This window comes from Pithys albifrons, chromosome 6, assembly GCF_047495875.1.
Source record: "Pithys albifrons albifrons isolate INPA30051 chromosome 6, PitAlb_v1, whole genome shotgun sequence".
Classification (NCBI taxonomy): domain Eukaryota; kingdom Metazoa; phylum Chordata; class Aves; order Passeriformes; family Thamnophilidae; genus Pithys; species Pithys albifrons.
In genome coordinates, this window is record NC_092463.1 from 35068401 (window position 1) to 35084504 (window position 16104).

General features: G+C 43.8%; 1 protein-coding gene across 5 annotated transcripts in view; it reads right to left on the bottom strand.

Moving 5' to 3' along the window:
- The window catches only part of ACTN1 (actinin alpha 1), an 84004-nt gene that overhangs the window by 14952 nt on the left and 52948 nt on the right, over window positions 1-16104 (bottom strand). For 3 of the 5 annotated variants that reach the window (XM_071558162.1, XM_071558164.1, XM_071558160.1), the window contains exons 7-11: window positions 10966-11047; window positions 9311-9396; window positions 2483-2575; window positions 1153-1383; window positions 509-656 (exon numbers count right to left, since the gene is read on the bottom strand). In XM_071558162.1, coding sequence (XP_071414263.1) covers window positions 509-656; window positions 1153-1383; window positions 2483-2575; window positions 9311-9396; window positions 10966-11047 — 640 coding nt within the window. Of the gene's footprint in view, window positions 1-508; window positions 657-1152; window positions 1384-2482; window positions 2576-7890; window positions 7977-9310; window positions 9397-10965; window positions 11048-16104 lie in introns of all 5 variants that reach the window. The other 2 variants (XM_071558163.1, XM_071558161.1) reach the window with 1 other exon arrangement.

Genomic DNA, 16104 nt, shown 5'->3' on the forward strand with positions numbered 1-16104 from the left:
GCAGGGGCCCTGAAAAGGGTATCTGCCCCACTCCAGCAACCCTGCCCAGGGCTCGTCCCGTGCCTGCTGGCCTAGAGAAGCACAATCCTCACTTTCAAGCCACAGAACGTGAATTTGCCATTAACAGAGAAGAGCTCATACTGCAGCTCAAGGCAGCACTCTCACAGTTTATAGTGGACTCATCTCGGCATGTGCAAACAGGACTATGCTCATCCTGTAAATGCCAACTGTAGCATATAATGTACAGTAACTTTGCCTCAGCTCTGTAACTGCTCTCCTCTATCCAAAGTTTGCATCTTGCCACCGTTCGAGAATGTCAATGTTTGAATGCATGATGCAGAAGAGAGATCAATCTGGTTTTCATACAGTATTTTCTAATAAAATAAGAAATAAACCTAGCCTTCTTGAGAGGAAACTCATGGAAGGACCTGTGTGCAGTGCATCTCTTCCTCCCTACATAACAGACACCACTGTGTCAGGCAGTAGGAAGCATATAGGTTGGCATTACCATCTGTCCAGGACTCATGAATAGACGCCTTCTGCCGGAACTTCTCTGCCAGGTGATCCAGCCTCTCTAGCCTCCGGATTTCATTCAATAACCACTCCTCGTAGCCCTTCTCAGCCTGCTCTAGGCCACCCCAGGCATTGTTTATATCCTAGAGACAGGAGCATGAGAAGAAAAGGCAGGTTAGAAGGTGGAAGCAAGATGTTCACCAGCATTGGTCTCCGTGAGCTACATGGTTCCAACTGATTAGACAGGCTTTTCATCTCACAGTGTTCTACAGACAGGTCAGGGAGACCAAGTGCTTAAGATAAGCAGGACTATAAGTGTCAGGATAATGCAGAAAAATGCTTCTCTAAACACTCCCCTACATGAAACTTTTAACAAAACCCAACCATTTCTCCATCAGAAAGAATGAGAAGCACCAAGACTTCTCCTCATAAAGACATACAATTTGTGAAAAGCCTCAGACTCTGAGTCAGACACAGGGAAGCAATGATCACTTAATCCTTTCTTGTCATGGCCTTCCTGATCTATGTTTTGTAGGGTTCCTTCCACAAATTAGCTCACTCCGAAAGTGGGCATGCTCTGCTCACCCACAGGCAGAAAGGAAGTCTCATTTTTTAGGCACAGCATTTACTCCCACTCACCGAGACCATTTTCCCTTCTGAAGGCATGAAGGCTGGCCTGTTGCTGAGCCGCAGTTTGGTCTGCAAGGTGTTGAAATTGATCTCAAGCTGGCACTTCTCCTGGACCTTGGGAGGCTTGTGCAGGCGGCGGTAGTCCCGGAAGTCCTCCAGTTTCTGCTGCATGGCTTGCATGGTGTTCTCTGGGGCCCGGTTCTCCAGCCAGGGGATGGTGCGACGAATCCACTCCAGCAGCTGGAAAGAGCAATGACAAGAAGCCTTGAATGTAAACTGTGTTAAAACTGCAGATGTTGCTCTGATTTCATTAGGGACCATTTTCTTTTATGTTCCCTGTCAGAAAGATTCTGCCACCAGCAGGGCTTATAAAGAAACGTTTGCCAGCTTTTTTTGAAGGACATTTTTTTTTAATGAGCAGCACATTCCCTACCACACTAAGTAGTACTGCTTGTTGCAGCAGTGCCAATCCAACATGCTTAAGGCATAGCTTTTGCAAAATCAGGACCAAAACTATGTCCTCAGATTATGCTAAAGCCTTAGAGTTGTGCTGGACTGTTGCATAGCTCAAAGATGATGTAAGTCATATTACCTCCAGAAGGATTTGACAGGAGAAATCAAGTTCTCGCCTTTGATTACACTTTTCACACTCTAGCTTCCTCAAGGTCAGTGTTGCTCTTTGATAGATCTCCTTAGCAAACCTATTTGAGGACCTGGCAAAATGCTAATGCAATTGGTGGTCTGCAGTGTGAGTGAAGCAGTGCCTTATGCTTTTCAGATGAGGCTGAAACCAGACTTATGGATTGTTTGCCCTTCTGTCGTCCATCCTTCCCTCCCTACTTATCTACCACAAACATACTCCAGTCCACATTTGGTCTTCTCTATAGTTTCACTGCTGTCAGTCTGTCAGCATTCTCAGTTAACCAAAGCAGACTCCATTTTGCATCTGACTCAGATTCTTTACAATTATCAGCAAATGCATATTTCTTTCCTCAATTAGCTTTAACTTCCATTCTCTCTGATCTCATTCCTCACTTCTACAGTTGTATAGTCCAGAGAAATGCAAGTTAAACCAGGTTGATTTTTCTTTCAATTTTAGCATTTCTGTGTCTGTTCCTAATAAATTGAGAAATTCAAAGCTGCTCTATGGAAGTTTTCTGTTATAAAGTAGATTGCTCTTGCCTTTAAGGTAAGTTCAATCTTTATTTATTCTCAAGCTAGAAGGGGAAAAAACAATCTTCCAGGGAAAACAGCAATGGGCCAATAGCATTCCCCAGATTACTTATCAGCATAAATGCAATTTCTTTCTGCATACAACCACGCAAAAAACAACACCTACATCACTGGCCAGTTTTTCGTAGTCTTCCATGAGCTGTTCATTTTCTTGGTTCACTGCCAGCACCTTGCAGATACGATTTGCTGCTGTCTCCGCCTGACAAAGAAGAAAAAGAGAAAAAGGGGAAAGTGTGAAAAAAAAGCCCAAACCAAAACCTGTGACTTAGTTTTTTGTTATGTACCTGCAAGTAAAGTCTCCTACCCTTGGCTCTAGCAACCTCTCTGTGCTTCAAAATGTCTGTCCTGATCTCTTTGCTTTCCATCTGACCTTCTATAATGTTTTATTTTTTCCTTCTGAGGTGAATACATTCCTTCAGAGATTCTCAGTTCTACTCATTCCACCTTACATGCTGTGGGACAACCAATGTTTCTATGCCTTTTCTGAAGCTGCTTCTACAAGATGGCCTTGTTGTTTGCTTTCTACCAGAGGGCCCCTGGTTACCTCTTCACAAAGACACGGGGTTTCTGTCAATATCTCCACTCCCCATACCAGCATTCCAAGCTGCAAAGCAGTAACTGAGTGCTGTCAAGCTGATGAGACTGTCTCCATATGTTTATTCCACGAAAGAACTACCTAAACAGAACTAATTCATAAACTGGACTTGGGGAAATTCCTAATTTTGTTTGGAAGATAAAATGGTAGATACTCTTCTTAACCTTAAATTCTGCTGAACAGAGCTGTCTTCCAGCTTTCCCTGTATTTCTGGCACTCAGGGGCCACCTCCTTCAGCATCTTGCCACATGACACCTACCACGTAGTCAGGGTCTCATGATCCAGCTGAGAAGAGGATTTCCCCTCCCCACCCCTTTTTGGGTAATTTGTCTCCTTACTCTTCCAAAACAAGTATCACCAAAAAAGAACCTATTGTTACTATTTAGGTTTGGGGTTTTTTTTCCTTTCTTTCCACTGAGAGCAAAATCTTGTTCTCTACAGGGAGCTAAACATTTTAAAAATACTAATTTGGAAAGTAAGGATCAGAAAAATCCCAGCTATGAACTCAGAAGCAGTCAGTCTGCCCTGGAGTGCCAGGCATGTGTTTGGCATGGGGAACACACAAGCAGGCTGACCCTTGCACAGCATGTATCTGTGGGTATCAGCTCCTTTTATCATTATTGTGGTATGTGCCATGCCACAAAGCCTCAGAGGATGTGCCTCACTGATGGGTGTCAGAGGATTGCTCAGTACTCGCTTCCCACAGTACAGCCATCGCCTTGGTGCCTGGAAAAGGTGCCAGAGGCACCCACAGGACCCCTGTGGAGAAATCCTCCTTACAGAGGCTAAGTAGAAATAAGGAGGAGAGGGCATGTGCCAGCACTATGGCAGACCAGTTGTGAACACTGTGTCCTTCCTTAAAACTACATTTGGGACTTATGCCAAAGAAGTTTTGCTGAGCTTAGAGCTGGTAAGTTTCAACCTTTTTCTATTTTTAAAAGATCTTTTCTTATCTCTTTATTCAATCTCCAAGGACATTTGAGAAAAATTCTCTAATTTTTATAGCTGATGTGAAGCAGCAAGAATAGCAATAAAATCATAAGCTGTATAGTGATGTATGGATTACTAAGGTCCCAGGAGACATGGCAGTTTTATTCATTTTTAAGAAGATGTAAAAGCATCAGTCATATGCCCCTTCACTAAAGTGGACCAGCTAAGAGATAACACAGATATCAACTAATTTAAAACACATCAGAGAGACTTGTACAGGAAAAAGAGCAATTTCACTTCCAAAAAATAAATCTGCAAAATGTGCAAACAATGGTTACATTCAAGAAAGCTTGTACTTTGATGTGTTTTTAAATAACGTTTGTACTCTAATGGAGTGCTTTTTGATATCCAGAGAAAACTACAGACATGGGACCAAACAGTATGTCAAAAAGACATTGCCGGAGCCCTGCGATGATATGCCTAGTGACTGCAGGGAACTGGGAGTACCAAATATTTATCTCAATCACTCCAGGAGAGGTGTTCACTGCAAACTCTTAGCTTTCTTGTTTTCACACCCCATGAGCTCATGCAGCAGCAGCCAGCTGTGCAGGCAGGACCCCATTTCACTGAGGATATTTACATGTATCTGATGATAGATTCTCTCCAGCTGCTCAAGTTTAAATATGTGTGTATATATGCATGTTGAACAACTGTCCAAACACAGAGACCCTAAGAATGTCAGCAGTTGTGACATTATTTGTATTATCTTAATGGCAGAAATGCAGAGGTTTTCTCTCCCCTACCAGTACTTGCCTCCCAGTGATTCTTGCCTAATCCTGTGAGTGCTCTATGCAATAGTGTTCTGTTGCTGCAGCCATGGGAAAGGCTCTGTGGCCGCTATCACCATTAATGTCACAAGCAACACACCACACTGACTTGTTCTGAGCAAGGTAGCACAAAAGGATACCAGTGCTTCCAGGCAACATTCTCCAACACCCCCACACTGCTGCTAATGAGCTGATCTGTGGTGATGACAACCTCAAAACTGAAGTAAAACATTTTTAGGTAAGAGTGGCACACCAAGATGTTTACATGAGGCCAAGGCAGCTCCCCCTACACTTTCATTAGCGGAGCTGAAAAAGCCATTTTGCCTTTCCCCACACTGCTGTTATGCTGGCTCCAAAGAAGACAGGATGCCCACAAGGCCTAGAAGGAGCACTGAGAAAATGCAGCACCCTGGGGTCTGAAAGCTGCATACCTGTATTCTGCAAGAACCTGTGTGAGCTGATCAGCTTCAGTGCAGCATTGTGCTGACACACTATACTGTTTGCACCCAGAGACTTTGGGGAGGGCAAGCTCCGGACATTCTGCCTGATACCACTCTGCTGTGTATATGCACATGCTGTTTGGTGGAATCAAAATGGAAAACTGAATAGTCAAAATAGCAGTAATTTATCTGTCTTTGGTCTTTTCTGTACTTCTCAACCGTAACTTGAACTGTTTAGGGTAAGAGGGGAGTTTGCTGTCTCTTCAGTTCATGGATCCAAATCTTTCTGCTGAAGTGGATTATAAAGAATGGCATTCCCACAGTGTAGGGATGCCTGCCTGTTGCTGTCCTCTGGCCTCAGGGGAAGACGCCTGCCTGCTGCTGTCCTCTCGCCTCAGAGGACCACTCCAGAATACTGTACTCCAAACACAATCTCTTAATAAAATGGTAAAACATTAGTTAGAAATTTTCACCCCAGAAATCAAGTTTACAAAATATTAAGCCAACCAGTAGATGCATGCATTTAGTGTGAAAGTCAGAAGCGGTTAGAAAACAAGCAAACCAACCAAAGCAAGTACACCTACAAATATATATATAAAAATGGCAGAGAGAAAAAGCAGCCATCTATACACACACCAGGCTGGGGACCCTGTACCTTCAAAGGCTCAGCATAAGAGAGTGAAAGAAGCAGAAAGCTGCTCATGGGACTTCCCCTTCAGGACTGGTGGCAGTAATGAAAAATCTGAATGATAAATGGAGTGATATCACAGTAAGTCACGTAACTGTGCATGAGGGCAGAAACACAGTAATATCTGGGCTGGGACTTGTACTCAGTAATCACTTTGCATTTGTCTGGGGATCTGAATCTGTCACTTAGCAGCAGGCTAATGTATGGCTTAGGGTAGCTCTAAAAAGGAGCTGTGCCCCTCCTGCCAGGGCACAGTTGAGTTGCTGGCCCATCAGGATTGCTGAAAAAAAAATGAAAAACTATTAAATCATCCCTGTAAGCAGTTTGACTACCTGGGATTGAAAGTTGAATAACTAAGAAGCTTCAGCCCCGGTTTTTGCCCCAGCTACTTGGTTCAGGTCCTGAGGCAAGTAAGGGGTTGTTTTCAGTTATACCAGAAGAATCCACCTAAATTGCTGATGAGAGCATGGAACCTGCTGAGCAGGTTTCCAAATCATGGAATGGGTGCAGAGAGAAGACGAAGGGATTGGTGAGGGGCACAGCTGGCCCTGCAGCAGGCTACAACCCTCCTCATATTGTGGTTTGCCATTTCCTCAATCTGCAGTTCCTCAGGTTAAGCAGACAGCATGGAGCTGTCCCTCAGGGGCACCTGGCAAACCCCAGGCCTTATCATCAGGCTGGCATGAGTTCTGAGACTACAGTCTTCCTGGGCAAGTATCAGCTGGCTGGAGCTTGCAGACTGGTTTTAAGTGTTTTGAACAAGAAAAACACAGGATCCAAGCAGAAAAATCATGACCACGCAAATCATGCCAAACAGGCAAATTTACTGCACTGCACTGGGACATATTCCCAGTTCCTTGGAAATAAGACACCATCATGTAATTTATATGAAACTGGGCAGAGAAAAAAAAGAGTTTGAACTGTAGAGCTGCTCCCTGGAACCTAATGCCTGCATTTGCCCTCTGAAAGCCAGCATCAGCATGGTATCTGCATCAACATTGGCACCATCAGCATGGCTTTGCACAAGAGATGGAATCTTCCTGAAGTCAGGTTAGCCCTGAAGCTGGGCAACACAAGGACTGTGTCTCAAACAGAAAAGCCCTAATGAGAGAAAGAAGTTGTGGCCGAGGGAAACAGTGGGATTTTAATTATGTTCCTAACATGAAGAATGTAGTCTTGGACTTTGGATTTTATTGTTCCAAACCCTACAATCTAAAATGAGCAGTAATCTTGTGGAAAGGCCGCAGCACAGGTGGGCTATAACACAGCAGGAAAGGATGGACATTTTGCTCCCTTCAACGGATTGCAGGGAAATTGCCGTTTTGGAGGAAGTTAGCCTGAAGAAGATCTGTGTCTATTTGGTTCCCAATGTCTTGATGTCAGGGAAAGAGACTTCGGAGTAAAGAGGAAGCAGAAGAAGGAAGGAAAGCCTGAAGCTATGGAAATGAGCAAGGCAGAGGAAAGAGAAATATAACATATAGGTGGTTTGGGAAACAGGAGAATGACCAGGGAGAAACAAGGAACAGAAGTTTGGGAAAGCTCAGGACCTGGTAGAAATGAACTTTGTGACTGGAACACAAAAGTGCTGTGTAACCAGCTCACAGATGATTCAGCCTAGGAAAAGTCCACTGACCTAGTGGAGGCTGGGTGTGGAAGGCAGGATGGCAGTCCAGGAACAGGCTATGATTTCCTGGAGTAGGAGGATTTCATTGTGGTATTTCTGGAGGTGCATTGCCTGGCCAGGACAATGTCAGAGCAGACATCCATTCAGCTTTCAATGCCAGCTTTACTAAATGCTTTCTCTTCTGCTGCAGTGTGAAACTGGAGGGAAGGAGCAGCTCAAGTCTGTCTGAAAGGACACTGACCTCACTTCTCCAGCAAGACTACAGATGGCACATCCAAGCGTATTGCTGGATGCACTGGGCTTCCCTTCAAATGTCCTGGGGCAGACAGGGGGTCTGGCACGTTCCTCACTGGAGAGGAGCAGTGGGCAGGGCAGGGTAAGGGGAGGGGTTGTTAGTGGTAAAGTCTCACCTTCTGTGCCCCTGAGAAGGCGTGGTAGTAACATGAGACATAGGTCATTATGGCCTTCTCATCCGGCCTTAGCGTGCCTATAATATCTGTGCAGAGAAGGAAAAGAGGTTGAAAGGATAAAGTAAGAAGCAGCACATAGGATAAAACAAAACAATCATGGGTGGCGTGAGAGAGGGGGAGAAAAATTCCCATCATGCATTGCAGGACAGGCCAAACAGATTTCCATGCGGAGAGCTGGGAATTCGGATCAGAAGATGGCTAGCAGCGTTGGCTTGTGGCTCAAAGCGGCACCCCTCCCTCCCCGCTAATCCTGGGGGATCCTCAGATGAGTATCTGGGCTCTGCACCTTCACAGCTGCGCTCTGGGGGCCTGGCCCAAGGATGCAAACAGGTTGTTTGGAGGTCTGAACGCCTGTGCTCAAGGCCCCTCTGTATGCCGAGGAGCTGGAGATCAGAGCCTTCCCACACAGTGCACTTCCTACACAGTATCTGCTGTGCTGCAACGCACACTGCCTGTTCCCAAGGCACTCAAGTACAGGCGGCTGCTCAGTTTGGCAAGAGATGTGTACAAGGTTTCACCTACAAACTGTTTTCCTTAAGTGATGCCATTACCAACAGGAAAATGGCTAAGACAGAAGCAGCAAGGACTCAACTGCCCGATTTCCAACACAGTGGGTGAGAGAAGAGGAAAAAAGAAACAAATGAAAAACAATGGGCATCTCCATCATGATAAGCAATTCTCTGCTTACAAAATCACCATGGGTGTAATCGTTAGACATGCCTTGTCAGCCCCAGGTGAACGGGGACTGAATTTGTAGCACAGCTTGAGAAAGCAGCAGGTTCAGACCTTGAAGAAAGGGTGCAGGAACCTTCAGCATTCATAAGGCAAAAGATAAAGCTTTGGGTGTTCATTAAACCCTTCATAAAACTACTAAGTCAGCTCTGTTCCTCCATCTTTGGAAAAGAAAAAACAAGCGGTATCTGTACTGTTTCCTGTGGGGGCTGAAGTCTCCTGTGGGGCAGAGCATCTATGTGGTGGTCTCCACCTTTGTGGGACCAAACATCCTAGCTCAGATTTACCAGGAACAGGAGGTACAGGTTCTCAGCCATCTGGATAGCAGTTCATAAAGCAAATGGAGAAGGTATAGCTCCCTACTCCCTTAAATTTGGGTGCATGCTGAAGTGTGGCATACCTAAGTGCCACTGGAAGTACTGCTGGCTATAGGGAAATGAGACTCCTGGCTCCCTTGCCCCATGTATTGTATTTGGGGCACCACTTTGAACCAACAGCCAACTCTACCAAGAACATAATAATAAAGATGCCCGTAGCTAGAGAGGAGAGAAAGAAAGAAAAAAAAGGTTTGGACATTAGCAACGGCACCAGCTGTGCTCTGTGGAGGGAGCTTGGGATCCTGCGATACCTTCTGGGCTCCTGAGAAGGCGTGGTAGAAGCTAGAAACATAGGTCATGATGGCTTTCTCGTCAGGACGGGCAGTTCCAACAATGTCTGTCAAAAAAAACCTCATGTTAAGAGCATAATCAGCTGATGGGAGGAAAGCAAAGGAGAGGTAGAACCACAACTGTCCAGGAGGTCTGCTGGGGTATATGCTTGTCAGAGTGACTCCACAGGGCTTCTCAGCATTCCCCAGAAGATGAGTGTCTCTCAGAACCCAGGATCACCCTTCTAGTTCCCCTCAATCATGATAAAATTTCTTCGACAGTTTGGCCAGGCTAATGCAGCCACATGTTAGCATGTTGTGTGTCACAGCACTTCTCTGTCCCAAGAAAATTACTGTGAATGGTGGATTGAATCAATCCAAACTGGCAGCAGGTTGACATGATTGTTACAGATGTATTATAATGCAATTCCTCCATGCAGTTCTATTCTTCGTGAAAGACCCTTTCTCCCTTCTTTTCCATGCCACTTCAACACAATGATGGCTTGAATTTCAAAAGGCCCTTTCATAAGTTTCAGGGGAACTCGACACCTCCAGAGATCAGAATTAGTGGTGTGGAGGTATGCACATTAGCTTGACTCAGTAAGCCCTCTTCATCACTGCTAGCTTTGCTTAGATTTAAAGACAGATCCAGTTATTTTGGAGGTGGCTTTATTTCCTACAGAATGGCAGGAAACATTTGAATCTATTCTGGAAACCTCATGATTTTTTTTTTACCTCAGCATGATGAATGTAGGGAAAGCAAGATCCATCTCTGGGGACAGGCAATACTACCTAGAAATATGAACATCCTCATAACTGAAGTACAGGTTCACTAAGTTCAGCTGTCCTAGTCTCACCCATCCTCTTTGCTTCTCTCACTTCTTTATTGAACAGAAGTCTTTAACTGCTTCTCCTGGCTGACCCAAGCAGGCTTCAGGCCAACAGCCAACAACCAGTAAACTATTTCAGGCTGTTGTTTGTACTCCAAAGTTACAGTCTTCAAAATCTATTGCCAAGCTGGTCCTGACAAGGCCCTGAAAGTAATCCTTGCTGCCCCAGTGGCCTCAAGGAATCAGGGAATCAGTCATAATCACTCGCAAAAGCACCTCTGAACAACATGGAACTCTGCCTTGGTCTCCAGAACCAGTCAGTGAAGGATTTTCATGTCAAACACTTCTGAATAGTTAAGAAGAAACAGTTTACAATAATAATAATATTAATACTAATACTAATACCATGCCTTCAAAAGAGCACCAGCAACATCAGAAAGAGTCCAGAAAAAAAAATCTGGAGCAAAAGTAACATAATCCTACACCATATTTGTCCTGATTCTTGAAAAGTAACACCTCAGTCAGTATATGACACAGCCAGGTGTTACTCCATTCTGACTAGCATGTCAAGTGCAGGTTAAGATCTCCATGCCAGACTCAAAAGACTGAGGTGCACAAGAGGAAGAGGGAAGCAGAACATGTGACTCTTCATTTCGCTGTAGATTTTTCACTTGTACGTTTACTACTACATGGTCATGGAGGGAGCATTCAGAGGTTACTGAATTCTTGTACAAAAAAAGTCCACCTAGAAGAAGTGGAAAATTTCTTGAGAAAAAGCAAGTCAAAAGCAATTGGGTTCTACTTTACCTTCTGCATCCAGCATCTTGGGAATATCCAGATATTTCTCAGCCACATCAAAAGCTGTGTTTAGATTAGTGAGAGGATCATCCTGGAAAGAAACAGGAGAGCAGCAGTGTCAACTTGTAACAAGGTACATAGCATTTCTCTCAAGAAAAGCTATTATGTTTGGTTTGGTGCAGGTAACTCTGGTGTCCAAACAAAATTACGTGTGAAGCTTCATGAAGCAGGATGAAATAATTAGTATCCTTCTGAAAGCAGAGCCTGGAGACTCATGATAGGAGAATTAACATACAGTCAATGTACTTGCAACAAGAAGAAATAAAAAATTTTGTCTCTAGTTTAAAGTGAAATTAGCCTCACATCATACTGACAGTAAATGATGAGACCACATCTCACGTTTACATATCATGCTTATTTTAGGCCTGCAACTTCCATTTTAAAGAACTGCAGAGTAGTGTATCTGTTAGAACATCTAAGCAATACTAAAATAGTAACAACATCTGCAATGGGTGCTGTCCTTAGCTAGAGTACAGTTTGCTGAACACCAGTTGAGTGGGAGGAAGAGGAATGTTTAACAAATCTCCACAAAATAAATACATATAAAAGAACCCATTTTGCCTTAAGTATTGCTTTTCCCCCAGCACAGAACTTGTCATTTCCTTGGAATACTCCTATTCCTCTCTATGTTAATCTTCTGCTATATGGCAGGATGGACTTCAGATACAGACATCAATACAAAGCAAACAAACCCTAAGCAACGTTAAATATGACATCATCATGAGTAACATCACAAAGGTAAGCAGATTTTAAAGTGCCACACAAAAGAACATGAAACACAAACATCCCTGGAAATGAAAGACCTCTGCAAACTGCTCCCAGCATTCAAATACAATCAGCAACAAGACACCTGTCAACCTGTATGAGATCCTCACATAAGCCTGTTCCTATGTTCCTGTATAACCAGGACACTTAACTATTCTGCAGGATCAACACACTTCACAGGTGACAAATGACATTTGCACTATCAGTTTCTACTGTTGAAACACATGGCTTCTGCCAGATGAAAGGTTATGCATAAACTGCTAGTCTTTAGTCACCTTGTTTGGTGTCTATTAGGAGAGGAAAAATGGGGTGGTACTCTCCATATTGTTATTTGTGCCACTCGCACTGGGACCCACATAAAAAAATAGGAAATAAGGAGTATAATTATTTCACCTTCTTTCTAGAGTGGTATCCATGTCCTGTTTATTTTCTAATTGAGATCATGTGCCTCTGCTTATTGCATTGACTTGGAAGATTAAGCTGTGCCTGAACTCTAATCAACAGGCAGTTTCCTTTGAATCCACCCAGCAGGAAAGATGAAGCTAGGCAGGCTTGGGCAGACAGGGTATGGGCATGTATAAAACTTCCTTTATGGTCGTTAACTAGTGCTCGAATAAGAGCACTGAGCTGTTCTGAAAAGCAGTTTCCTGCAGCATTTTTCTAGGAATCAATGCATGTATTCGGCTGGCATCTCACACCAGCATCATATTCCTTTGGGTGAATGTCTTCAGTAGAGAGCAGTGTTTCACCCACCACCGTAAATAACACACAGAGGCCATTAAAAAAGATATGATTTGTATTTAGTCCACTGGAACAAATCAGTATTAAGCAAGGAAATGTTGCACAGACATGCTGTGATAAATCCAACAGCTGTCACACATGGTAACAGTGTCAAATAGTACTTTACTGCTATATAATGCATTTTCAATGGTGATGACATCAGATATATCTATACCCACTTCTCTGGAGTTTAGCAGTGGTGCAGTCACTGGATTTTTACTATTCTTCGGCCACAAGGAACCATCCGTGCCATGGCATTAAAGACTGGTACCATTTGAACTTCAACCTACTTGTCTTCTGTGTCCGCTGTGGAGAAACCTTGTGAACCCAAAGTGTAATCAAAAGCCTTATTTGAGGTGAGACTAGCTGATATGAGACTAACCTTGTTCACTATGTGTAGACAGGGCTTTAGCTTCATTTAGAAATAAAAAGTAATAGCATTTCTTTCACTCAAGTGCAGGAGCATCCAGAAATGCCAAATGGCAGTTCCCTGGCCAATCTTTCCCTAGCCCATGTGCCATTTTCTGCTTCAGTTGCAATGTCCCCCCATGTACCAAACTTCAACCTATGTTTACCATGACAACCATAGCGTTGTTAATACAATTATAACACAGTTACAGACAGTTTAGTACTAACATAAACCCTTCCTTAGCACAGACTCATCTGAATGAGATGCCTGAAGATCTGTCAGCCTCTCCCGGAGGAAAGGGAGGAGAAAACTCACTGCAGATAGCTTCCTATCAGTTTGCAAGTAACAACCAGGAGCAATGTTGTGAAAGGTTAAAAAGACATTTTAAGCTGGAAGCTGGGAGAGGTTTCCTGATGGGAAAACTTACTGGGCTTGAGCAGTCCCAAAGGAAGGGCTGGAAGTCTTAACATGTGGGAAAGTGGAGACTCACCTAGATAAAGCCAGCAGATCTCTACTTCATGTGAAAGAAAGATGTCTGATCAGAACGTCTCTTGGGGAATGAAACTAAAGATAGCGTTACCGAAAGCAAGCTACCTAAGTCCAGACTAGCTCTGTGACAAGCAGAGCGCTAAACCCAAGCAAGATCCTGTTCCCTGTAGGAAAAGCTTCGCTCCCCAAAGGCAGTGGAGCTGCTCATCACAAAAGTGATGCTTCTCTGTGCAAGTGATAGGGTTTCCCTGGGGCTTGTCCAAGGCTACAACAGGGTCTCAAGCCCTAGGAAGCTCCCCCCAGACTCCACCACTTTCAGTTCCACCCCATGGTACACCAGTTAGTCATGAATTCAAATCTCCTGTTTCAGCTGATGCCCATGAAAAGGGATAATGTAGCAAAGACTGGCCAGGCAGCTCCAAGCCTTGCATTGCAGCACCATGGCTACAGGCACACTTCAGGGACCCAAAGGCCAAGTCACCCGTCCTCTCATTCCTTCTGCAGCTGAAACGCACGCCCAAAAGAGCACTGACCCAGATGAGGCTCTGCAGAGGTGTCTCGGTTGCGATTCTGTTCACATAACCATACTAGTGGCGGAGGCAGGAAGAGGAATGGTAACTTTTCAGGCTCTAACTGGTAGTTTTAGCATGGAGGAGTTACTTTGTTTCAACAGTGGCAGACAGCAAAGCTGCCCTAAACAGATGCTGACGTGGCACAGTCTCCGCTTTTGCTGAATAAAGACTATCACGGCTCTTCATTTTTCGCTGCAACTCTAACTCACACAGGGACTCTTCTCTCTTCCTCCAACTATTTCCAAGTCCTTGCAGCACACAAGGTTGCCATGGAAATTATTGCAATGTGACATAGAAAACATCTTCTATTAACTAGCAATCAGGAAAGGAGATGGAGGAGCAGTAAAATCAAGAGAGAACAAGCATTTACTGTATCTGCCAGAGTTGAAGACACTAGGAAAGAAATCCAAAACTCATGTTTTCAGGAATATTTGCAATAAATGCATACAACACAGCAGCACACAGACCACTGTTCTAAGCAGACTGCGCTAAGTGAGGGGGTGTCAGAGCCATCAGTCAATCATTGCACCTGATAAAAATATCTTAGGTATGGCTTGTGGTTGAGCTACAGTCAGAGCTAAAAGGAGGAAGGGAAATCCCATCTTCTGCATATCCCTCACTTGAAGACCACAAGCTGAATCCTGAGACCTTTTCTACAGTGAGCTAGCAGCAGAAAGACCTGCACTGAATAGAAACCATCTAACCAAGTAAGCTGTGCTGCCAGGGAATCACTGACACCAAGGTGGGTGGACTTGCACCTTTTATTTTGAGGCCTGGACTATAAAAGTAACTTTAGCTAGGCAGTGCACATATGCAGAAAAGAATTGTGCTTTTCCCACTAATATGGCTAGACTAGGAAAAATAGCTAGGAATAAACAATACAAAATGGAGTTTATAAAAACTTCTGGGAAGAAGACATGCAGCTACTACACTGACTACATTTTCAAGAATACAATGCCTATACAAGGCCTGTAGAATAGACACAGCCTCTGTGAAAGAGCAGAAAACACTAAAACTGCAAAAGAATGCTGCCCAACAGGAGGTACAATGCAGAACTGTGAGCAGTTTTCACCTGTCTTTCACCTATTTGTTGTGTTTGTGTGTGTGTATGACAGAAACACACACAGCATCGCCAAAGGAACACACAACCAAGACGACAAGAATTGCTCCCTAGAGCTGGAAAAGAGGAGGTTCTCTAATCTACCACCCACCATAATGGCGGCTTCTCAGCAGTCTCTTCTGTGTTTATACATTCCACAAGCAGGTTTCAAAGGTCTAGCACAAGAAAGGCAACTTCCCTTCAGCACGTATCAGTTGCCAGAGCTAAAGGATAGGCTCTGAGCTAATTTCTAGCTATTTGCTCAAGATTTCAGCTGTTGTAGAGTTCTCTAACATTCATTTAATCTCATGCCTTTGGAGTAATTGGGGCAGAGCAACCATAAAAATTGATAGAGAGTGAGAAGACTGCAGGAGGACAGAGGGAACCTGATGGAGGATGGGATCAAAAGAAAGCAGAGATCAAAAGATGCTTGTTTCCTTTAACCTTACTCCAAGCAGGAGAAATCCCTTCCCATGTACATTGAATTTGGTTAGAACAATCTCCCTATCTTTCACCTTAAAAAGCCTGCAGGCACTATCACCAAATAACTCACTTTCCTTTATTCTGTTTTTGCTTGGGTTTTGCTTAGGGCTTTGTTGATAACAGAGAGCACTGTAGCACTTACCTCTCTGAGTTTATCAGGCAAGCTTAGCTACTTTATTTTCCCAAGATCAGGCACTGAAAATGTCACTCTAACAATTCCTTTTCTTATTGCTGCTGTGAACAGCTACAGTCTCCCTCCACTGCTTATTCATCATGTGCTGACTCCAGACACTAAAACTGATCAGATAATATAATTGACTGCTCTGCAAGACAGTAAAGATCTAAAAGGTTATTGAAAAGCAGATCAGGCATTATGCAATTCACTGCCTCAAGGATCCATCTAATTTGATTAGGTCATTTACATTTTGTCTATTTGCACAGTGATCAAAGAGCCCATGTCTATTGGTGATGGGTTTCTATGTTTATTTCTT